We start from the raw sequence: 23622 nt of genomic DNA, 5'->3' as shown, positions 1-23622 counted from the left end.
TTGGAGGAAAGCCTGAGAGAAAACATCTACTGGGAAGAGCAACAGGGAAAGAAAGAAAGTGAAAGAAAGTAAAGACTAAAGAGCTTTTTTTAATGGTCAAAATCATGGGAAACAAACATGGAATTTATTTATTGGCACAGCAGCAGGTCATGGCAAAAAAACAGTCTGCACGCCTTGCCAAAACTCCAAGTGGATAAAGAAGGGATGAATCATCAGATATGTTTTAGAGTTCAGGGACAAGGGTTGACTTGTGGAGTGTCTACGCACCAGACTAATATTCACAGGCTTACCTGATTACTAATGTGGGAAATCACCACTTTAATGCTCATGCATACACTCAGAAACAAAAAGATCAACAGCAAGGATCTGAGGTAAACTGTTAGGACAATTACGATCATTGCTGTGAGTGAGTTTGGCACTGGTCAGGGAAAGAAGGAAAGGTTCAGGTGTCATTTCTTCTCTAGGAAGCACAAATCAATGGGAACAAACGAACAAGAAGGAAACCAAATGGGTCTCAGGGAGGATTCCTCATACAGGATGCAGAGGCTGCAGCGCAAAGGCCTCTGGGAGTTGCAGGAAGAGTTGAGGATGAAGGAGCAAACATGAATGGGCAAAGGCCTCTGGGAGTTGCAGGAAGAGTTGAGGATGAAGGAGCAAACATGAATGGGCAAAGGCCTCTGGGAGTTGCAGGAAGAGTTGAGGATGAAGGAGCAAACATGAATGGGCAAAAGGCCTCATGGGAGTTGCAGGAAGAGTTGAGGGAGGAAAGAGCAAACATGAATGGGCAAAGGCCTCTGGGAGTTGCAGGAAGAGTTGAGGATGGATGAAGGAGCAAACATGAATGGGCAAAGGCCTCTGGGAGTTGCAGGAAAGAGTTGAGGATGAAGAGCAAACATGAGATGGGCAAAAAGGCCTCTGGGAGTTGCAGGAAGAGTTGAGGATGAAGGAGCAAACATGAGTGGGCAAAGGCCTCTGGGAGTTGCAGGAAGAGTTGAGGATGAAGGAGCAAACATGAGTGGGCAAAGGCCTCTGGGAGTTGCAGGAAGAGTTGAGGATGAAGGAGCAAACATGAATGGGCAAAGGCCTCTGGGAGTTGCAGGAAGAGTTGAGGAGGAAGGAGCAAACATGAATGGGCAAAGGCCTCTGGGAGTTGCAGGAAGAGTTGAGGAGGAAGGAGCAAACATGAATGGGCAAGGCCTCTGGGAGTTGCAGGAAGAGTTGAGGATGAAGGAGCAAAACATGAATGGGCAAAATCAGGGAAAATGAGGGGGAACAAAAAAAAAGTTGAGGGACGACTTGAGTGGGCAAAGGCCTTGGGGGGGGGAGAGAAAAAAAAGAAAAAGAGATGGAGAGAGACAAAGATCGGTAGGGAGACAGTAAAGAAGCAAGTTTGTGAGCCCCTGAGGGATGATCCACGCACCGTGGGAGGGGCAGTCTGGGCTGCCTGCGGGGGCCCCCTGCTGAGCCTTGGCCCAGGCAGCTGAAGCGCTTTTTAGTGTACCTGAGGGACCACCAGAAACACAGGTCATGTTATTCTCATACCAGTCAGACCCAGGGGCCGGGGGCAGAGTTGAGAGACTTGGGGTCTGGGTTTGTCGCTGGTTGAAATGATGGGTTGAATGTGGCCCTGCGATGGACATCACTTCAGACTATGCGTGTTGCAACAGGCTGGAGGCTGTTCAGCTTGCTCACTGAAGCAATAGGAAGTTGAGGTTGCAAGCACAACCTGCGGCTTTCTAATAGCTCAAGTGCTTCTATGTGGTGTAAAGCCCTTTGCGTGAAGCTGCGCTGCTATTCTGCCACGCTGGACCTCTAGGTTACCAAGACTTAGTCCCCAAAATGACAACAAAGTGTTTGTTGTGCATCTGTATAGGACCTAAGGAGGCTGCATGTCCCTGGTTGTGCAGAGGTGCAGTGGCGTTTCTAAGTACAGTGACTATGACAGCCAGTGAGTCAAACTTGTGAAATCAAGATAAGTTGAGAAAATGGAGGGATGTTTTTTTTAAAGAAACTTCCTGACTGCTCTCTTCACACAGGTCACACGCTCAGAGAAGAAGATGAAGAGATATCCATGAGTGCACATCATTGGCCGAATGCAGAATTGGCTGAACGGGAACAGGAGCTTATCAAAAAGAGAAACTAGCTTGCTGAAAGCGCAGCTACAGTACATAAGCCCAACCGAATGCATTAGTGTTTGTGTGATGATTACACTTGATAGCTATAGTCTAAACACTCATTCTCGGAAATTATGGGCAGCCTCCTAGAATGAGCCCTCCTAGGATCGGCATAATTCTACTCAAACAGTCTCACATCAATTTTGCTGAGTATGGCTCTCTCAGCAAGCTCTTCTGAGGAGCAGATAAAAATGAAGGAAAGGCAGCGCTCAACAATATTCTCTTGTAGTAAAGTAAAGTAAAGTAAAGTAAAAAGTATAGACCCTTTCAACAATAAAAACAAAAACAATGCTTGAACATTCTATTTGGGCCCCAATCTACTTCCTCTACATTAAGATAACATATGGAATGTTAAAACTCTCTTGAAAGGGTCCACTATGATGCTGATAATGGAACTCTCTTGAAAGGGTCAACTATGATGCTGATAATGGAACTCTCTTGAAAGGGTCCATAGTTTATTGTCCCCAAGGGGAAATTTCGGTAATTTTAGTAAGGCACTGGCTGTGGTCCACAAGTAAGTAAAGGGTCAAGTGTAGACTACGGTGAAAAAGACTAGCAGCAGCAGGCAGACCACGTACACAGTCAGTCCACTGGACAAAAAACACTGTACTAATCACAGGAGCGATCATCTCACCATTTCAAGCCAATTTCAAGAGTTGCTACAGTCCGAGATGCTGATATGAACCAAAGGTGCAACATTACACATAGTCCACTTTCGACTTCCAAGGGGCATAACCAGTCGCGTAATTACCATAAAACAAAAAGTTGGTCCATTAAACTCTTACCGAATTCTTTTTGAAGCACAGCAAACACATCTTTCCTTTAAAAAAAGGTTTTAAGCAGTCGTACACTCAATTTCAGAGAAATCTCACATCCATCAGCTCAGCCATTGGTTGTGTACAAAAACAGTGCCAATTGTCCCCTTCTGTCTGTCATTGTATAAAGCCCAACCCATGCCAAAAAAAAGTGGTTGTGATTGGCTTCTGGGATTTCTGTGAATTACAAGAGGAAATTAAAATCTGCTCTCAGATTTGTGTGGTCCCCAGGTTGCAATACTTCCGCAGCAGCATCCAATATTCCAGTATGCACATGACTACACCAAAGTTACATCTCTACCCGTAAGAACTGCTAATGCTACAGGAGGGCTGTTGTATTTACAGACACAATTACTTCTACTTCCATTGTCAAAGTTCCCGTAGAGAGGAAGACATGAGAGGAGACATTGGTACCTATGGACCCTTTCAAGAGAGTTCCATTATCAGCATCATAGTTGGCCCCACAATACTTCCTTTTTAACATTCCATATGTTATCTTAATGCAGAGGAAGTAGATTGGGGCCCAAATAGAACGTTCAAGCATTGTTTTTGTTTTTATTGTTGAAAGGGTCCATACTTCCAACAAACAGGCTTACAAAGACTTCAAGTTCATACTGATCAAAACTGTAATTAGGCCTTGTGTGGTAGAGGTCCTCTAGAGGCATGGACATCTTACTGAAGAGAAACAACTCCAAGGACAATCTGTAACACAGATGTAGCAATGTCATGGAGTTTATCGACGGGAGAAAATGACGTTAAAAGATTTGTGAAAAACTTAATGAGGCTGGCTATCGACGCACGCCTGAACAAGTGAAATACAGGTGGAAGACCCTGAAGACATTGTATTATGCACCCAAAAGAGGGAACATGAAAATAATCGTAAATGGTAAATGGTAATTTAGTTTAATGACATACATATAATATATTTATTTGGGCTTTTTATGACTTTAATGTGATAGAAAGCGAGTGGGAGAGAGAGTTGGGGTGAGATCCGGAGAGGACCACGGGCGGGAATCGAATCCGGGCCGCCGGCGTACGGTGCAGGTGCCCCAGCCAGTTGCGCCACAGCTGGGGCCCAGATATGCATTTTTTAACAGTACTATACATTTTTTTTTAAAATATATAGCAAATTAGACGGGTGTCTACTGAAAGTATATTAGTAAGCAAATGCATTTTTGGTTCCCTTTCTCACTTATGTGTCATTACTGCACGTTACTCAATAAGCATGGCGGTCACAGACCAGGCTAGAATTTACTGGCATGTGTAAAAGAGAACCGAAAGTCATGTGAGGCAACGTATAGAAGGGCGGAGAATGTGTAAGTGAGAGAGAAAGAGTGTGTGAGTGAGTGAGTGGGTGAGTGTGTGAGGTGTGTGAGTGTGTGAGTGAGTGAGTGTGTGAGTGAGTGTGTGTGTGAGTGTGTGAATGAGTGAGTGTGTGAGTGAGTGTGTGAGTGTGTGAGAGAGAAAGAGAGAGAATAAGTGTGTGATAATATAAGTAAATAAATATATAAGTGAGTGTGTGAGTAAATAAATAAAAAATAAAGTGTGTGTGTGAATGATGTGATAAATGAGTCATAAATAAATAAATGGTAAGAAGTGAGTGAGTGGGTGAGGTGGGTGGAGTGGGTGAGTGGGTGAGTGGGTGAGTGAGGAGTGGGTGAGTGGGTGAGTGAGTGGGTGTGTGGGTGAGTGGGTGAGTGAGTGGGTGTGTGGGTGAGTGAGTGGGTGGGTGAGTGGGTGGGTATGTGAGTGGGTGGGTGTGCGGGTGGTTGAGTGAGTGGGTGAGTGGGTGTGTGGGTGTGAGTGGGTGTGTGGGTGTGTGGGTGTGTGGGTGGTTGAGTGAGTGGGTGAGTGGGTGGGTGTGTGGGTGAGTGAGTGGGTGGGTGAGTGGGTGAGTGGGTGGGTGAGTGGGTGAGTGAGTGGGTGAGTGAGTGTGCAAATGTGGACATCTCAGCTTCCGCAAATAAAAGTTAGATCATCTCACAGGCTTAAGTAATACATGGCTGTAATACACGCTATATCCACCTCTGTCTGTGTGCGAGTGTGTGTGTAAGAGTGAACTTGAGGACGGGAGGCCATTCACCTGCGTGGTGTGAGCCTGGAGTCCAGGCTGCCCGTCTTCATGGTGATGGTGTCCGGTGAAAAACCGTCCTTGGCGAGGCGTCACGGCGCCTCGCTGTGGGAGAGGCGGTGTGGGCGCTGCTGCTGCAGCCGCTTGAGCGTGGCGTAGCCCAGCGCGTCGCGCGGGCTGGTGTACATGAAGCTGCTGCTGCTGCTGCAGTCCGTCAGGCTGGCGATGGCGCCCACCGAGGGCGACTTGAGCGACTGGGCGCGGCGGGGCAGCGTGTGTGAGGAGCCTGGCGGCGCCAGCAGCACCGAGCTGGACTTGGACAGCGACAGGTGGTCGGACAGCGACAGGTGGTCGGACCGCGCCGCCGCCGGCGTCCGGAGGGACTGGAGGGTTTGGAGGGTGTGCGCGCTCACCACCGTGGCCAGGCTGGCGCAGTCCGTGTCGCCGGCCGCCGACGAGGACGACGCGGTGGTGGTGGTGGTGGTGGTGGTGGTGCCGCCACTGCCCGGGTAGTCGGGGCCGCCCACCGTCTCACGCGACGGGCTGGAGCTCATGGAGCTGATGCCGCTGGTGGTCGTGTCCGTGTTGAAGCTCTGGCTGCGGCTCTTGAAGTGCACCCCCCCGCCGCCCGGCCCGTCGCCCCCCGCCAGTCTCTCCCGGCTCGTCTGCTCCATCACCGGTGGCACCGTCGCCGCGGTAACCCCCGCCTCGCCCACTCCGCCGCTGCTGGACTTGGGCGGCCGCTCCTCCAGCTCACTGATGCTAGGCGTGCTGCCCTGGTTCTCGCCAGCCTTGTTGCCAACGAAGGACGTCTCCAAGCTGACCGTGGGGCTGCGTGGCATCAGCTGCCCGTCTGACGGAGGGAAGACGGGACTGAACACGTCGCCGCCTCCGCTGCCCGGCGAGTACGCCGACGGCTCGGTGACGGTGCGGTTGCGCCTCAGGCCGCCCAGCTTGGGCTCCGACTGGGTCTTGCCCAGGCCGCTGCCCTTGGGGTCGCTGGTGCTGCGCAGCTTCTTGCCCGACAGGGAGATGAGGAAGCGGTTGCGCACAAAGCGACTGGAGGCCAGGATGGTGAAAGGGCTGCGGTCCTTCAGAAGCTTGGGCCGCATGTAGAGCGGCTGCTCCTCTGCCAGGTCAGACACATCTAGCTTCTCATCGTCCAGAATATACATGCCTGCAGTCACACCGAAAACACACATTTAAATGAACCACTGGACCTGACTGGGAATTGCTCATACTATAATATTATTGCTCATACATAATATAATTTATAGCAACTTTCTACTATAAAGCCTGAGTTGCTTGACACAAGTACATTAACCAACTGATCAAACACAAAGCAGCAGTAAGCACTGTTAGTCTACAACTAGTGAGCAAACTAATGTACATAAAAAGCATGCAGAAACCATACGACCCCCAGCAGCAGCACATTTGGCACTGATAAAACTGTCAGTACTGTTGGCAGCACTTTGCAGCAAAGTGCACTTTTCTACACATCTCTACTTTTTTCTGTTCTCCAAATTACCATATTAAAATATTAAAACTAATATCAAACTAGTTGCGTATTGAAACATACCTCAAAAGTAGCAAATGTCTGCATAGAGTTGCTTTAAAAAGTTAAAATAAGAAGGCAAAACAAGATAGTAGTGGAATATAAGCAGCATTAACAACACCACATTAATAACCGTCTGTTGAGAGATTGCACTTTCTTCACACCTGGCATCAAATTTGTTTATGCTTCTGCCTGCTCCAATTGCCTAACCAAGGCCAGACCGTGTCAGATAACATTTCTTATCAACAAAAAAGAAGAAGCGCAAACATTGTTCTTGTTGAGACCGTTTTTCCACACCTTCTTATCATCTTGGGAGGTTCCAAAATACTTCCTCAGTCTGCCACAGCCCAAACCATCCATAAACGGAAAATTTCACCATGAGCTATGGCTCTTCAGACCAACCCATGAGGGCTCATAACCGAGGAAGCCATTTTTCATCTAAGAGCCTCCTGCCTTATCAATTCAAAATGACAAAGTCATGCAAATAATGAAAAGGTGAACAATGAGCTGGGTGGCTCCAGCCAATCCTCTGAAGTCAAGGGAGCAACACACTGCCAGTCACCCATCGATGACCTTTAGGGGTCTGGAGTTTGCGGAGAGAATTCTGTAACACTCAGAGAGTGCTTTCTATGGTCGACACGTCCTGGAGAACTCTGAATAACAGTACATTCAGCATTCATAACAACTGAATGCTAAAGCATTGCATTTGTAGAGTTGCACTCAACTGGTGACTTAATCATTGACACCAGACAAAGACTTACTCACTGGACTTACTGGGCTGCTCGGACTCACTCATTCACTACATAGTGGATTGGTGCCATGACCTCCAGATGCCCCTTCAGTTTTGAACTCACTTCTGGTCCACATCATGTCCAGATGCTGCTCACACAAAAACATTCCCTGTCCTGGGCCACATGTCTGAATGGGTACCTCTATCCACTATCTGACTTCGGACCTTAAGGCCCATCCATACTGCCAATGATCACTATAATGATAACAGCGAAAACTACAGTTTTAAGAATTAGTCTCACTAACTAATAAGAATGACCAACGGTTACTGTATGTTGGAGGACACTTGCAGTGCAATTTTGTGAGTTTTGTGAGAGACTGGCAGCCAATCAGAATCCATGAAGCCCATGTCACGACCCAGACGTCCATATGACAAGAGGCTTAACGGACTCACTGGGCTGAGTGGAGTCGCTCTCGCTGTTGTGCCGCGAGCTGGTCGACTCCGAGTTGAGGCTGAGTGTGCTGGGCCCGGAGGAGAGCAGGCTGGTGGGCAGGAGGTGGTGCTGCTGCTGCTGCTGCTGCTGGTGCTGGTGCACCTGGTGCTGCTGCTCCACCACCTCGTCGGGCACCACGGGCCACGGCTGCCGGCGGCTGTGTCGCACCGCGTCCCAGCCATGCTGCTTGAGCAGCTCGCAGCCCTGCTTGGTCTTGGAGACGAGGCCCAGCACGTACAGGCAGGTCCTGTGTGTGTGTGTGGGGGGGCAGTTGGACAGAGAGAGTGTGTAGGAGTGGGGAGTGAGAAGTGGATATGGGTGGGGGTGGTAAGGAGGGTGGAGAAGACAGAATAAATGAGCTCACATGCTGAGCAGGAGGGAATTCCCCTGAAGTTAACTTCAGACTAAACATAGCCACAGGTTAGGTGAGTCAACCTGGAGTCTTAAGTTTGTCGTAAGTTGACAGAAAGTTCAAGTGGAGCATTTTTACGAGAAGCGTGATGCCCTCAGAGGGATGTCTGGAGAATTACTCACCCTCGGATTGACAAAACCTCACAGTGCTGGGCCAGAGCAACGATATCCGGGATGACATTCTCCTCCTGAAGGAGGTTCAAGCCCCAGTTAGACGAACCAATGTTACCCTGTGGATAAAAACAACATCATTACTGGCTTGGTTCATGGCCAAAGTCTTAGAGAGAACATTAATATTAAAAAGGAACATGGTGTGTTGTTTATAGACAATTATGGACATAATCCTGTTAGATTTTAGTGGTTTTCTGTATGTCATTCTTTTGGTTCTTTGTTTAATACTGCAGAAACTGCAGGGACAGGACGTTTATTGTAAGCAGACAGAATGTTGTCACTTTAGCAAATGGTGTACCTAACTAATTGTTCCCCCACAAGAGACGTCTTAATTGAATAAGGCTATATCACTGCCTGTTTCCCCACCTCCAATTGGACCCCAGACGTGAATGTATATTCTGGTATTATAATTAGCCAGAAGTTTCCCAGATCTTTGCTTCAGTTCATTACCTTGGCTTCACCCTGCAACACTTTGCTGTGCTGTGCGTACAACAGGGTTATCAGAACAATTGTTACATCCAGAATAAAGAATTATTCTTTCGCAAGACAGCCTCAAGTTTTTACCTGCTCTTAACTACACTGGAGTCTACTCGGTCAACGGTGTCTCCATTTGGAATTAAGGAGACAATTTCAATAGCATTCTTCAGTTAATCCTTACAATGTGGAAATGTACAAAACAAACAGCTGTAAACTGGTGTTGCTGTAAACTGGTGTAAAAACAGTCCATAACCAAATAACCATTGCTGTGTGTGGGAAGAACTATGTCTGTTTAGATAGTGCATGCCCCAAACCACAGGAGATCTGTAATCAACTGACGAATTCCAAAAGCACACGAGCGAGATCACCATAAGCCATGCAATAACCCAAAGACAAGAGAAAGAGGTTAAATCAGCTGCAATGCAACGCATTTTGGAAAAAAATGTCTAATGAACAGATTAAGAAAATAAAACAAAACAAATAATTGAATGACCACTGACCAGTGCCCAGAGAGCTGCCTTCAGCTGCTTGATGCCTTCCCATTTGTCCAGCACAGGCGATCTCACCGTATAGCTTAGGTCAGGAACCACATTCTGACAGACAGAAACACATACACATACAGATGTCCAGATGTAGGACTAAAAGAGTGGATGTCCATCATCCGTCCTAGGAATTTAGGTCTGTTGTTTTAAAGTAAATTAATTCATAATGTTTCTAAATCCTTTGGAACTGATTTTGAGATATACAGTACCATCAATAAAAAAAGACAGCTTCTAGTTATATTGTGCCATAGTAGATGCAAATAAGTATTACCTGGGTTTCCAATAGGTGGCAGCCGGTCTTATCATGGACGAGTTGCCCATACAAGTGCACTGGCAGATAAACATTTGGCCTCTGTAACCTGTCAGAAAGAGTTTTGAAACACATAAACAAATAATAAAAACTGTAAAACAGCTTTAAAGTCGATTTATAGCCTACCTAGTGCAGTCTAGTGCTGGCTGTGAATGATGTTATTAAATATAACTAGTTTGGAAAGATGAGGAGACAAGTCATAGCTCCAGACCTTTGGTTGCTGCGGCGTACATAGTTGTCTCCATCAACTGGTTTGCGGTAGGTAGTGAGAGCTTCATTTAGTTGCTCCTCAATCAGGTCCACATATTTCAGATTATACTCCTGACAAAAGATATGAACTCTGTATAGTTAGTCATCAAACCTCACGGCCGATTACTCCCATGCGGTTAGAAGATATGCAATTCCATCGCCCCTCCTGTTTCTTTTTCTACAAGCTTCTTCATGGCCAGAAGTCAATACTCAACCTGCAGTACACTGCAGCTGCATAGCCAAAGAATGGACAGAAAAGCAAAAAAGATTCACTACAGCTGGTCAATAGTGTTGTACTTCAGGTCACACACCTTCTGCCATTTCTCCAGCTGCTTTGTCACATATCCCCTCTCATTGAGGTAGGAGAAGCCCTTTGGGATAGACAAGAACCTGGACATAGGACACAAAATGCATCTGTTAGTGACATGGGACACAGCATAAAATACATCTGTTAAGGGCTTCTAGGGAGATCTACACATCACTAAAGTCTTTGGAAAAAATGCCTGATTACCAAAAACACATCAGTGAGGGCTGTTTCAATATTTTTAATACTGATTGTAAATATTCTTATAAAGTGATTGGAGAATAAATGTATTCTTGTTTACAACACAAGACAGTAAATGCTGTTTGCTTATTTTTAAAAATTTAATTTCATGGGCAATGTCTGTTGTTGACTGACCGTAAAAGCAGCAATATGCCCTTGTCGCCCAGGTGGGTAAGTGCTGGTTTCATCTGAATAAGTGCATGTAGATTCGCCTAAGCAACAGGTCCACACAAACTTAATTAGCACTAACAGAAGACCACTCAGTACAAATTAGGGGTGTAACGGTACACAAAAATCACGGTGTCTACCTCAGTTTTGAAGTCATGGTTTGGTTATTTTTCGGTACAGCCTATACATGTAGGTACTGCTAGCCTAAAATTCATTGACTATATTGCAGATGCGCAACAGTAATAGTATTTTGAAAAAGGTGTCCAATGTTTTTGCCGTTAATTGACTAAACGGACATATGGTCCGCCACTTAATATGTTTCTGTGGGAAGTTGAATTTAAAACATGGTCCGCACACACAAAAAAAAACCCTACTGTACTGTTGATTACTGTTCAAGACTGCGTTCAGTACATTCGGTACACATCTGTATTGAACCTAACGTCCTGTACCTAAACGGTTCGGTATGAATACGTGTACCTTTACACCCCTAGTACAAATACAGTCACAAAAGGGAAACAACACGACTGAATTCGCAGACATAGCTGACTCAAAGTAAATGACACAGCATTTGGGAAGTGGAAGCCACAGTGAAGACAGCTGTGGGAAGACAATGAATACGTGACTTATGGTGGGCCAGTAATGTCCACATCCTCAGACCTGGACATAATTTGACTCTGTGGAAACCGTTAACTTTTCCTCCATTAGAAGGACAAATGATATTTCTCATCAAGCCATATTTTCATGATATATGACAGATACTACTTTACACTTTCTATGGCTAAATTAAAAAAAAAAAAAAACTTAAAGTAATAAAAAATTACCTCGTTGAAGGTGAGATTTTACAAAGCTTGTGTCTGATGTAATTCTACATAATGATATCGGGTTTTGTCACAAATATTTTCCACGTTGTGAGACCAGTCTGCTCACCTTGTCCTCGCAGGCCTCGTCCAGGATGTCCAGCGCCTCTATAGAGATGGCCTTGTTGCGGTCATGAAGCTGGGTGACCAGCAGCTCGATGCCCCAGTTGTTGAAGAACTCCACGTTGGCGCGTAGGAGAACGCGCAGGTGCTTGGTGGCATATAGACGGCAGTTCTATGGTAATGAACAGAAAGAACATTGACATTGAACATGGGCTTTGGCAATAGTTTATTTCAGCCAATGCACAACACTTCACTAAATTTAAAAAGCTTTAATTAATAGAAAACTTTATAATAATTAGTTGCTTCAGTAGGGCTACATAATATCATTTAGCACTGTCATCCCAATGTTCACTTGCATAATAGGCACTGAGCAGAGAAAGAGAACAGGGAACAGAGGCATCGCAACATGATCAGCATTGCATTGCCGTATCTTCAATAGCATCTTTCGTTCTTTCAATAGCATGCAGCCTCACTAGAGGGTAATTTTGTAAGTGCAAGTCAGAACAAGAACAATAATTTGGTGATTAGGCACAGTACTGAAAGCACGTACTGAACTATGGCATCGTTTGTCTCAAGTGTCAAGTCTCACCAAGGCTAATTAATTAGCTATTTATGTTGTCCCTGAGGCAATAGACCTTGGGATTCTACTTAAACCCAATACAAAGAGATATACAGTATGTGCCAAAACTGTTACAGCCATCGTCAGCTATGAAATTCACTGTAATGCTGCAGGTGATGTTTTTGCTAAAAAAGTTGCATGGGGATATGATTAAATGAATCCTGCTATAAAGCAAACGTACGATGACATACTGTAGCCATAATTTAAAACTTGAAGAGATCTGGCTCTGAGCCCAGATGAAAATGTATTACTACAACTCATAAAAACTAATAGAGTGAATGTGCTTCAAAAAGGAGGCCAGTCATTATTTGTGTCTGCACTCCAGGGAGAGGCCTGAATGAGAGCAGATGTGAGATGGTCTGAGACTTATTTAGAGTAAGGTGGTGCTTTTACATCGGTGGCTGCGGTCAGGATCTTGGACAGGATGACCCGAGCCAGGCCATCGCGACCGTAGTCCAGCGTAGACACGGTCAACTTCAGCAGGTGGTCCTGGTTCTTCAGAGAGCAGAGGTTCAACAGACTGAAACAGAAATAGAGAAACGCTTACATTAAAAGCAAGAGCAAAAGTGTTCTTATCATATTCTGAAAACCTAAAGGGTTCCGTTTCACATAATCATCTTCTTCACTAGATTCAAGGGTAGAACATTCTTGAAATCATGTGGGCTACAAACCAAACAACAAAGTCTCTCTGAGGAATTTTTCATTTTCTACAGAAAACTGTACAGGCTTTTCTGCACAAACAGAGCCCCCTGCTGACCGAAAAATGCAAGCTTCTCCTCCATGTAGATAAACCACTGTCCTCTCAGGCCAGGGTCTCCTCAGTTCAACATAATGGTCCACTTTTAGGATCGATCATATATTAATTATAGACAATTTTTCAATTACATTTAAATTCAAAATCATTTTAATGACCCACATTTCTGCTCATAAAAAAAAAACACAGGACAACGCTTAAGTTATCAAAAAACTTGTTTTTTGTAATTGCCTTAGGTTTTTGTTGAAATTTAGCTCAATGGTTCCCAAGTTATAGGTGTATCACTGTGTGCAGAAATGTTACTAAAGGACGAGCTGGTTGAGGAGGCGTTGAGCGCTCACCACTGGAATACGCCACATTTCTCCAGCATCTTGACGCCGTTAGGATGGGACGAGAGGGTGCCCAGGAACAGGAAGTAGTGCTGGCTGAGCGTGTTCAGCAGCCCGTTGCTCTGGAGACTGCGGTCCGGCTTCAGGCCCGACGACGATGTCAGCCACTGGACAATGTCCTTCACCAGATCCTCCAGATAACCCTGCCCATCCTGTTGGACCCAAAGATACGTGTGTAGAAAAATACATGCATATACATAAACACCCACACAAACAACAGACACATACAGTACATATGCTTGCATTCAAATCCATAGGTAAAAGCTAACAAGCTCATATTTGAATGTGTACACAGTACTGATCACAGTCTTGATATTAGTGTGGACCGGTAGCCCACATTTTGGTGGGAAAAAAGTATGTGTGTGTATGTGTGTGTGTGTGTGTGTGTGTGTGTGTGTCTGCTTTCTTCCTCACCTCCTCTGACTCCTGCAGGAACTCAATGAACTGGCAGCCCACCACGGTCAGCTGCTTGGCCTTGCTGTGGTCCAGCTCCAGGCTGGCATACAGCTTACTGCTGGGCTTGTAGAAGAACAGCAGCCGCCGCACAAACCTGCACACACACACACACACACACACATACACACACACACGCGCGCGCGCGCGCACATGCACATGCACACACACACACACACAAACAAACACAAACTAACATTAGCAGAAGGAAACCTGTAACGAACACACATATCCTCAGCCATATGATGACACTAGTATATAACACACACACACACACACACACACACTAGCAGAAGGAAACCTGTAACAAACACACATATACTCAGCCATATGATGACACTAGTATATAACACACACACACACACACCTTTAAGTGGGGCAAATAAATGAACGAGAAATGGATGAGTCCTTACTTGTGCATCGGCTCATCTTTGTTGGTCCGCAGGTTTACATTTGGCCACTAAAAAAACAATAGACATGAGAACATAAGGCGGAGGAACATTTCAAGACATAAAGCATTTTTAATGAAGGAGATTAAGTTGCATTCATGTCTCTGTTAATTGGGAGGCAAGCCTTTTCAAACCCATTTAAAGACAGACTAGGAGGACAAAAAATCTACCCAATTCACAATCACACACACACACGCAAAGACGACGCGACGCCATCGACGCGACGCGACGACGCGAAATCCACGCACACACACAGCCTCCCTGAGTTTGAGTTTAATGTTGAGAGTGTTTTTCTTCTCTCACCTTGAGTATGGTGCTGATGAGGACCCAGTTCCAGTCCAGGTTCTGTTTGTGGATGAGGATGTGGCTGTCCCTCAGGTTAGCCATCAGCGCCTCCTCAGTGTCCTGCAACCACAGAGCCACTTTGCACTTTATACAGTTGAGAACATTATACCAGAAATGAAATTGTGGGAAACCATTACTGGGAATGCTAGTCTTACACAGATGCAATTTGTGAGAAATCAACAAAGATCAATTATTCCACTAAGATGCACTTAAAAAGGGGACTCTCTGCACAAATAGGAAACAACGCCATCTTTATTTTGTTTATGTATTTGTTTGTATGTATGTATGTATCTATCTATCTATCTATCTATGTATCTATCTATCTAGATAAGCCCCATTATACTGTATCTCTGAGTGTCATGGCGGTACGCGTTCCCACAGAGCCACATATTTGGGAGCTAGAGCAATACACATACATAATCAGACAAACATCTACTAAAAGATACTAAATCTGATTCAAATAAATAACAAAAAAAAAGGTGATACACATTGAAACCAATCTGCTAAAAAGCCATTCAACGAGCAACATCCACACTTAAATTCAAAATTCTCAAATATTTATCTTCCATTATTTGTGTGTGTGTGTGTGTGTGTGTGTGTGTGTTTGTGGTGCAGTGCGGAGTATGGTACTTTGATGCTGAAGATGTCTCTCTGGGGCCGGAGCTGCTGCTCTCTGCAGTAGTGCGGCGCCACGGACTTGCGGATGATGTGGTCCAGATACAGGCTGTTGGGCTTCGGGCCGCGCTTCTTCTTCTCATGGAAGCGCTTCAGGTAGTTCACGGCAGCACTTGCACGTCTGAAACACACACACACACACACACACACACACACACACACACATAAACACACACACACGCATAAACACACACACACACATAAACACACACAAACGCACAGAAAGACACTTGAATAAAAAATGATGGCTACCCCAAATACATTCAAAACCTGCTACTTAGCAACTTGATTCAACACTAAGATTTTAGGTTCAACACTGAAGCAATGCTAACAAACAAAGCAGTGCTAACAGTAAAATGAATACCACCACTAGACTGACAAAGGGGAGAGACTCACAGTCGCTTCTCCTGGGAGATGTCGAAGGAGGCAGCCATGTTTATGAGGGCTGGTAGACAGTGCAAGTGGTGGCTATGGCAGTGTGGGAGAATAGTGTTGGCCTGAGAGAGAAGAACAAACGGAATGAAGTTAAATGAACATATAAACTGCTTATAATATGTATTAATGCAGCCGTGGCCTACTGGTTAGGGCTTCAGGCTTGTAACCGTAGGGTTGCCGGTTCGATCCCCGACCCAGTAGGAAAAATGTGGGCAGGGGAAGGGGTTGAGCACTGCTCTCCCATGCCCACATCCACGGCTGAAGTGCCCTTGAGCAAGGCACCTAACCCCTCACTGCTCCCCGAGCGCCGCTGTAGCAGGCAGCTCACTGCTCTGGGTTAGTGTGTGCTTCACCTCACTGTGTGTTCACGGTGTGCTGTGTGTGTTTCACTAATTCACGGATGGGATAAATGCAGAGACACTCACAGGATCACAGGAAGAGAGAGTGAGTGAGTTGGAGTGAGTGAGTGAGTAAGGAGTGAGCATGTATGTATGCATGTATGTATGCATGTATGATGGATGGGTAAATGAGATGAAGTGAAGTGAAGTGGAGTAAAGTGGAAGTAAAGTGGTGGTGGAAGTGGAGTGGGGTGAAGTGGTGGTGGAGTAAGGTGAAGTGGGGTGGTGGAGTGGAAGTGAGGTGGTGGGGAGTGAAGTGGAGATGGGGAGTGGAAGTGAAGTGGTGGAGTAGGTGAAGTGAAGTGAGTGGTGGAAGTGGTGGTGAAGTGGAAGTGAAGTGAAGTGGGGAAGTGGAGTGAAGGTGGTGGAGTGAGGGGGTGAAGTGGTGGTGGTGGTAAGGTGAAGTGGAGTGGTGAGTGGAAGTGAAGTGGAAGTGGGTGGTGGTGGAGTGAAGTGGAAGGTGGAGTGGAGTGAAGTAGGTGGAGTGAAAGGTGGAGTGGAGTGGAAGTGAAGTGAAGTGAAGTGGAAATGAAGTGAAGTGAAGTGAAGTGGTGATGGAAGTGAAGTGGTGGAGTGAAGTGAAGTGAAGTGAAGTGGGGAAGTGAAGTGGAGTAAAGTGATGAAGTGGAAGTGGAAGTGGTAGGTGGTGAGTGAGTGAAGTGGAGTGAGTGGAGGTGAAGTGGTGGAATTAGGTGAAGTGGTGGAAGGTGAAGTGAAGTGGTGAAGTGAAGTGAAGTGGAAGTGAAGTGAAGTGGTGGAGTGGAAGTGAAGTGGAAGTGGAAGTGAAGTGGAAGTGGAGTGGTGAAGTGGTGGAGTGGAGTGGTGAAGTGGAAGTGGAGATTAGGGAAGTGAAGTGGAGTGGAGTGGAATTAAGGTGAGGTGGAAGTGGAAGTGGAAGTGGTGGAAGTGGGGAAGTGAAGTGGAAGTGAAGTGAAGTAAGGGAGATGGAGTGGAGTGGGGTGGTGAAGTGGAAGTGGTGGAGATGAAGTGAAGTGGGGAGTAAGTGAAGTGGAAGTGGAAGTGAAGTGGAAATTGAAGTGAAGTGAGGGAAGTAAAGTGAAGTGGTGGAAGTGAAGTGGAAGTGGAAGGTAGGTGGGGGCAGGCAAATTAAGGTGGAGTGAAGTGGGGAAAGGTGAAGAGTGAAGTGGAAGTGGTGAAGTGGAGTGAGTGGAAGTGGAAGTGGAAGTGGTGGAAGTGGAAGTGAAGTGGGGAGTGGAAGTAGGTGAGTGAAGTGGAAGTGGAAGTGGAATGAAGTGAAGTGGAAGTGGTGGTGGTGGAGTGGAAGTGGTGAAGTGAAGGGAAGTGGAGTGGAAGTGGAAGTGGAAGTGGTGAAGTGGTGGTGGTGGTGAGTGGTGGTGGTGGGTGGTGAGTGGTGGTGGTGGTGGTGGTGGTGGTGGTGAGTGGTGGTGGTGAGGCAGGAGTGAGTGGTGTGGTGGTGGTGAGTGGTGGTGGTGGTGAGTGGTGGTGAGTGAGTGAGGTGAGCAGGTGAGTGAGTGAGTGAGGTAGTGAGTGAGTGAGTGGTGGTGGAGTGAGGTGAGTGGTGAGTGAGTGAGTGAGTGGTGAGTGGTGGTGAGTGGTGAGTGAGTGAGTGGTGAGTGAGTGAGTGAGTGAGTGAGTGGTGAGTGATGAGTTGAGTGAGGTAGTGAGTAAGTGAGTGGTATGTATGTATGTATGTATGTATGTATGTATGTATGTATTTTGAGGGCAGCCGTGGCCTACTGGTTAGCGCTTCTGACTTGTAACCGGAGGGTTGCCGGTTCGAACCCTGACCAGTAGGCACGGCTGAAGTGCCCTTGAGCAAGGCACCTAACCCCTCACTGCTCCCCCGCGCTGTTGTTGCAGGCAGCTCACTGCGCTTGGATTAGTGTGTGCTTCACCTCACTGTGTGTTCACTGTGTGCTGAGTGTGTTTCACTAATTCACGGATTTCCCTCACGGGATCAAAAGAGTATATATACTTATACTTATACTTATGTATGTATATATATATATATATATATATATATATATATGTATGTTAACATGTCTGTGTGAAAGAATGTTGAGAAAGTTACCATGTGCAAAAGTTCTCCCAAGAGAATGGTAGCTCGTACTGAGATGCTGTCATCACTGCTAGTGATCACTTCGATCAGACCCTGCGGACATTAGAGAGTGGTGGACATGAGATGATTTGCACTAGAAAAACACAGATACAGCTAGCCACTGAACATCATAATATCATAATTTATTGACAAAAAATACTAACACCTTTAAATGTTGCGATAACCTTACCTCCAGGAGTCCGCTTCTAATGAAGGCAGATAGTACCAAAGCAAGGTAGTTGTCCATCAAGTCTGGTCTGAAAAGAGAAAGAGGAGAAACATAATCAAAGAGCTGAGAAGTTCTGGTTCTATATCTAGATCATTTAGAATGTTGGAACAAAAAAACAACCTACACACAACACCTTAAAAAAGCAAAAACAAAAATGTCAGCATTTTTCCATCGTATTTAGCCATCATAGCTTAAATATGACGTGGGACACAGTGAGGCTAGTTTTGTGGCCATACTGCAGGGGCTCACCTTGACCGCGCTCGATGAGGGAGAATAATTTTGGCCTCTGAGGCCACAAAGCCATCAGAGAGTCTCCAGCTGTCCTGGAACCTGCTGGGATCTAAGAGGTGGAACAAGAACACACACACACACACACACACACACACACACACACACACACACACACACACACACACACACACACACACACACACACACACACAAACGTTAACGTTTTTCATAAGGGGCTGTGAAAAAAGGTCTTATTAAAATGGAGCAATGCCAGGTGCCAAGGTGAATCTCATCACTCCAGCTAGTGTGTGTGTGTGTGTGTGTGTGTGTGTGTCTGTACTGGAGTACACATAACTCACCCACACTGAGCAGTGCCTCGATAAAGTCCTGTGTGACGACGGGAACAGGGAGTCTGAAGATGTCGTACATGACCTCCAGCAACCCTCTCTGCCAAGGCAAACACACAGCCAGGGCAAGTCAGCTCAGCTCACACACACATATTCAAAACCTCAACAATAACCTTGTGTAAAGGAGAACACACACACACAAAAACACACACACACACACTTTTTAAAAAAGATCAGATTAGTTTGTTATTCTATTCCCACTCTGCCTCCAGTGTTTGCTCTTCAGTGAGTCATACAGAACTGGCTTCATTTCTAATGTAACAGGGCCTTCCAGTCATCCACAAGATTGTTTCAGACTTGCTTCCATTTTCACTTTGACTAGGAGTGGACTCATTCTTTTTACCACTATCAGGTCAGAATCTACTTCAGTCCCACTGAGATGCCTGGTTCACACGTGCTTTTTATCTGTGAAGGGGGTCAAAAGGTGGCCAGCACTGTTTGGTGGCCAGTAGTGTTTTGTTCCTAGCAGGGGCGCACCAATAGACTTCATGAACTTGGTGTCGTCACTGGTCACGTCTAGTGACCACTTTTGGGAGTAGTGTGTCTCATATTTCTGTTGGTCAAACCATAAGAAATGGAGAGAGAATGGAGGAAGGGAAGGAGAGAGAGAAGGGAGGAAGGGAAGGAGAGAGAGAAGGAAGGGAAGGAGAGAGAGAAGGGAGGAAGGGAAGGAGGGAGAGAAGGGAGGAAGGGAAGGAGGGAGAGAAGGGAGGAAGGGAAGGAGAGAGAGAAGGGAGGGAAGGGGAGGAGAGAGAGACGTTTGATAGTGTACCGTCACAAGGCCATAAGGCATGAGAGTTCATAGCAAGGCTCAGCCTACCAGATTCTTTGAAAAGACCAACAGTCGCTTCAATAGTTAGTTTAGTTAGGCACTTTACTGTACCCGTAGGGATACTTCCCTCGCTTATAGCCAGAGTCTTTCAGTCATCTTTAGAGCCGATCAGAGATTCACTTTGATTTTGTAGCATCAGATGCCATTAATGCAATATTCCTTCCCACCCACAATTAATTAAGATTTCACCACAACAGCAAACAGATATACTGTACCATACATGGGTGGGTATGGTACAGTATATCTGAAATGGGTCAAAAAAAAAAAAAAAAACTTACTTAAACCTAAACTTAAAACTATATATACTATATATACATAGTACATTCTAATGTCCAGAAAAAAGACAAAAGTACTATACTGTTCTGTACTGTACTATATATATATATATACACTATATATACTACCATATACTATACTACCAATAACTAATCTTTGACTAATAACTAATAACAAATAACTCATTTGTTTGAAATACAATAATATTTAGTTTGAAGATAGTTCTAGTTTTTGTTATTTGCATTCTCTTTTATGTATTACATGGCTCTTTATAATGCTGTAGAATGCTCTTTTCACTTGAATGGGGCTTCCCAACGTTCGGAGGTCGTATAATTTTGTATAACAGACCTTTGCTATGTATAACAGACCGCTGACAAGGAAAATGGGTTTTGTGCACTCCGCATGCAGTCTGGTCACTTGAAAGTCGAGCGTAGATCAACTGTGTTCTAAAGAATGTTTAATTCAAGTTCAGCGTGTGTTGCAAACGATTTGTTTCTAAGCAAAAGCAACGACGAAACGGTAACAAACTAGATGTACCGCAGAGCGGTACAAAATATGGCCGCCGCCCAGTCCAGCACATTTTTTCCACAAAAATAAATCACGCTGAAAGGCCTATATGATTCTAACTGTCTCACTAAATTGCATTATCTACACTCAATTCTCACTGGTATCTGCTAGACAACAAGTACCAAAACATGATTAGTTCATAGATTTCACATGTAAAATTCATTTTATACAACCCCACCCCCATCTTGCCTGTTCATAATTCTGAGAAATTCTTGAATTGTGTGCATGTGTGCGTGTACACGTTTATGTTTATGTGTGTGGGTGTGTGTGCGTGCGTGCTTGTGTGTTTGCCTGCGTATGTGTGTTTGTGCATGTGCATGCATGCGTACATATGTCTACTGTGTGAGTATGTGTCATACGTATGATTACTGTGAATGTATGTGTGTGCGTGTGTATCTGTTTATGCACATGTGTGCACATGAAATGGGTTAACATGACCCCTGGAGGCAAACATACAAACAAAAATTGGTCATCCTAGGCCCTACGGTTCTCAAGATATTCACAGAAAACTGTAGGCCTTTTCACACAGAGATCCCGCTAAATTTGCGGGAAGAGGAGACGTCTTTTTGCCGTCTTTTTGTGTCTGAAAGCGAGGTGAAAATTTGCCGGCCTGCTGATCTGTTCACATGATGCGGCATTTTGGGGAGCCAGAAGGCAGGATCAGCTATAGTAAATTAAATTGTGATGTGCAACAGGGGGTGTGTAGAGTGATAATCGTAGGCCTTATTATGCATGTGTGGGGCTTCAGATACAGCAGGTGTGTGATTTCAAAAACCATGGCGGGAGAACCGACTGCACTTTGGTTAGCTTGCATTTGCTTTGCAGTTGCTGTTAGAATGTTAGATTCTTTAGACAATAAAAAGTAATTTGGAAGGGAAATTTGAAGAGAAGAGTTGTTTTGCGCGTTTGCTGTGATTTCCCTTTGAAAATCAGAGGTTCACAGGCTACTGTGGCCTTGGTCAGTGGTTTACCCAGTCAGAATCCTGTATGCGACTGTGCGCATAATTTATTCATGAAATCATTCAATATTACAACAATAAAAAAATAGCTTGTGTATTGTCTTAATTGAAACATGCTTCACAAGACAAATGATAGCCTAGGGCAAAGAGAATGGACATCTCAACATAAGGATACATTAGAAGAGATGATGGTTGGTGTAAACTTTGTCACACGACGTGATAAGCAGTTCTGGCGCTTAAAAACGCAACGTTCCATTCAGTCATAAATCATTTAAGCGTAGGGCCTAGTGCTAAATCATGAAAAGAAAACAGCAGCTTAATATTTTTTCAGGTGTTTAACAGTAGGCCTAGGCGCACTGTTAGCAGTTATGCCGAAGGCAGTGAGATTATTAGGCATTGCATCCTGTGACTCTCTTTGGAACATCGCAGTTCGGGTTGATAAGATTCAGTTAATGCAGTATGGATCATCTCAAAGTTTGGGACAACCAAACAGCAGTGTAGGCAAAGCAAATCCTAATTGTTAGGTTACCATAGCTGTCTTTTCTCTAGGCCTCTAGTGTCTGCCCTACCCTCCTTTCGGGGGCTCCAGTACAGCGGAGGGGCTACAGATCAAAACGAAAACCGATGGTTCCATGCTATCCATGGGTTACATGCCCACCAAGTTTCGCGGTACCCGGTCTTTCAGTGTCCCGGGAATCCTTGTTGGTGTACGGGTCACTAAATGTACACATAAATTATTTTATTGTAAGGCCCCCATGAACGAAAGTTCACAAAACTTGGCATGCATTTAGAGGGTGTCATAATGATCCTACACTTTCAATTTCGTGCAGTTTTGACCATGTCAGCCAGAGATATTGTGATGAAAACACCTAATTTTTTGCTTTTTAATTTTTAACTAGGTGGCTATACATGAAATAAGTGGTAATGGTATGGGTTGACATGCCCCTTAAGACCAACATACAAAAAAAAAGGTGGCCCTCCTAGGCCCTCACGGTTCTCGAGATATTCACAGAAAACTGTCTCCGCCACCTACAGGCCAGTTGGTGTATAGTAACATAAATTAATTTATTGTGTGGCCCCCATGAACGGAATTCGATTAAAACTTGGCGTGCATTCAGAGGGGTGTCATAATGATCCTACACTTCCAATTTCATGCAGTTTTGACTATGTTAGGTCACAGATACCCCGCGATTACAACATCTCATTTTTACTTTTTTTTGTGTTTAACTAGGTGGCTTATACATGAAAATGAGTGGTTATGGAATGGGTTGACATGGCCCCTTGAGATCAACATACAAAAAAAAATGGTCCTTCTAAACCTTACGGTTCTCGAGATATTCACAGAAAACTGTGTCTGCCCTACCCTCCTTTCTGGGGGGTGCAGTCCAGCGGGGGGGCTACAGATCAAAACGAAAAACGATGGTTCCATGCTATCCATATGGGGTTTACATGCCCACCAAGTTTCGTCTTACCCCGTCTTTCAGTGTCCCGGGAATCCTTGACGGAAATTTGGACATGCGAAAAAAAAAAAAAAAAAAATCTGACTAAACCTATATCACCGCCGCTTCACTGCGCGGCCGTCATAATAAATGTAAAGAGACATATCATGTGGCGTTTATTTTTTAGTTTTGGCAAGTAGCCGTATAATAAGCGGGATAATGTATAGAACGCCGGTCATTAAAAAAAAGGAAAATAAGTCTCTTCAGTGCGAAGCAAGACCCCTCCGCTCTCACGACGGGGTCCGGTTCACCCTGCCAGGATTATTTTCCCAATAATGACCGGCGTTCTATTCATTATCCCTTACTTTATACATTTTATTTTCTTCAAACTAAGGTGAAATAATAGAGTAGATCATCAAGTTTAACTTTATATGTTATTTATGTATAAATGTCTT

General features: G+C 45.1%; 1 protein-coding gene across 1 annotated transcript in view; it reads right to left on the bottom strand.

Moving 5' to 3' along the window:
- The window catches only part of rictorb (RPTOR independent companion of MTOR, complex 2b), a 50948-nt gene that overhangs the window by 8204 nt on the left and 19122 nt on the right, over positions 1 to 23622 (bottom strand). The window contains 21 exon segments of the mRNA XM_048258420.1: positions 1421 to 1501; positions 5073 to 6237; positions 7799 to 8085; positions 8373 to 8479; positions 9398 to 9490; positions 9711 to 9798; positions 9961 to 10070; positions 10310 to 10388; positions 10678 to 10754; positions 11638 to 11802; positions 12643 to 12769; positions 13345 to 13544; positions 13807 to 13942; positions 14259 to 14305; positions 14598 to 14699; positions 15270 to 15435; positions 15711 to 15811; positions 18201 to 18281; positions 18418 to 18484; positions 18706 to 18796; positions 19047 to 19134. Of these exon segments, the coding sequence (XP_048114377.1) occupies positions 1421 to 1501; positions 5073 to 6237; positions 7799 to 8085; positions 8373 to 8479; positions 9398 to 9490; positions 9711 to 9798; positions 9961 to 10070; positions 10310 to 10388; positions 10678 to 10754; positions 11638 to 11802; positions 12643 to 12769; positions 13345 to 13544; positions 13807 to 13942; positions 14259 to 14305; positions 14598 to 14699; positions 15270 to 15435; positions 15711 to 15811; positions 18201 to 18281; positions 18418 to 18484; positions 18706 to 18796; positions 19047 to 19134 (3458 nt within the window).

Source organism: Alosa alosa, chromosome 12 (assembly GCF_017589495.1).
Source record: "Alosa alosa isolate M-15738 ecotype Scorff River chromosome 12, AALO_Geno_1.1, whole genome shotgun sequence".
Lineage (NCBI taxonomy): Eukaryota > Metazoa > Chordata > Actinopteri > Clupeiformes > Clupeidae > Alosa > Alosa alosa.
The sequence above is the reverse complement of the archived record's forward strand: the minus strand, read 5'-3'. Positions and strand labels throughout refer to the sequence as shown.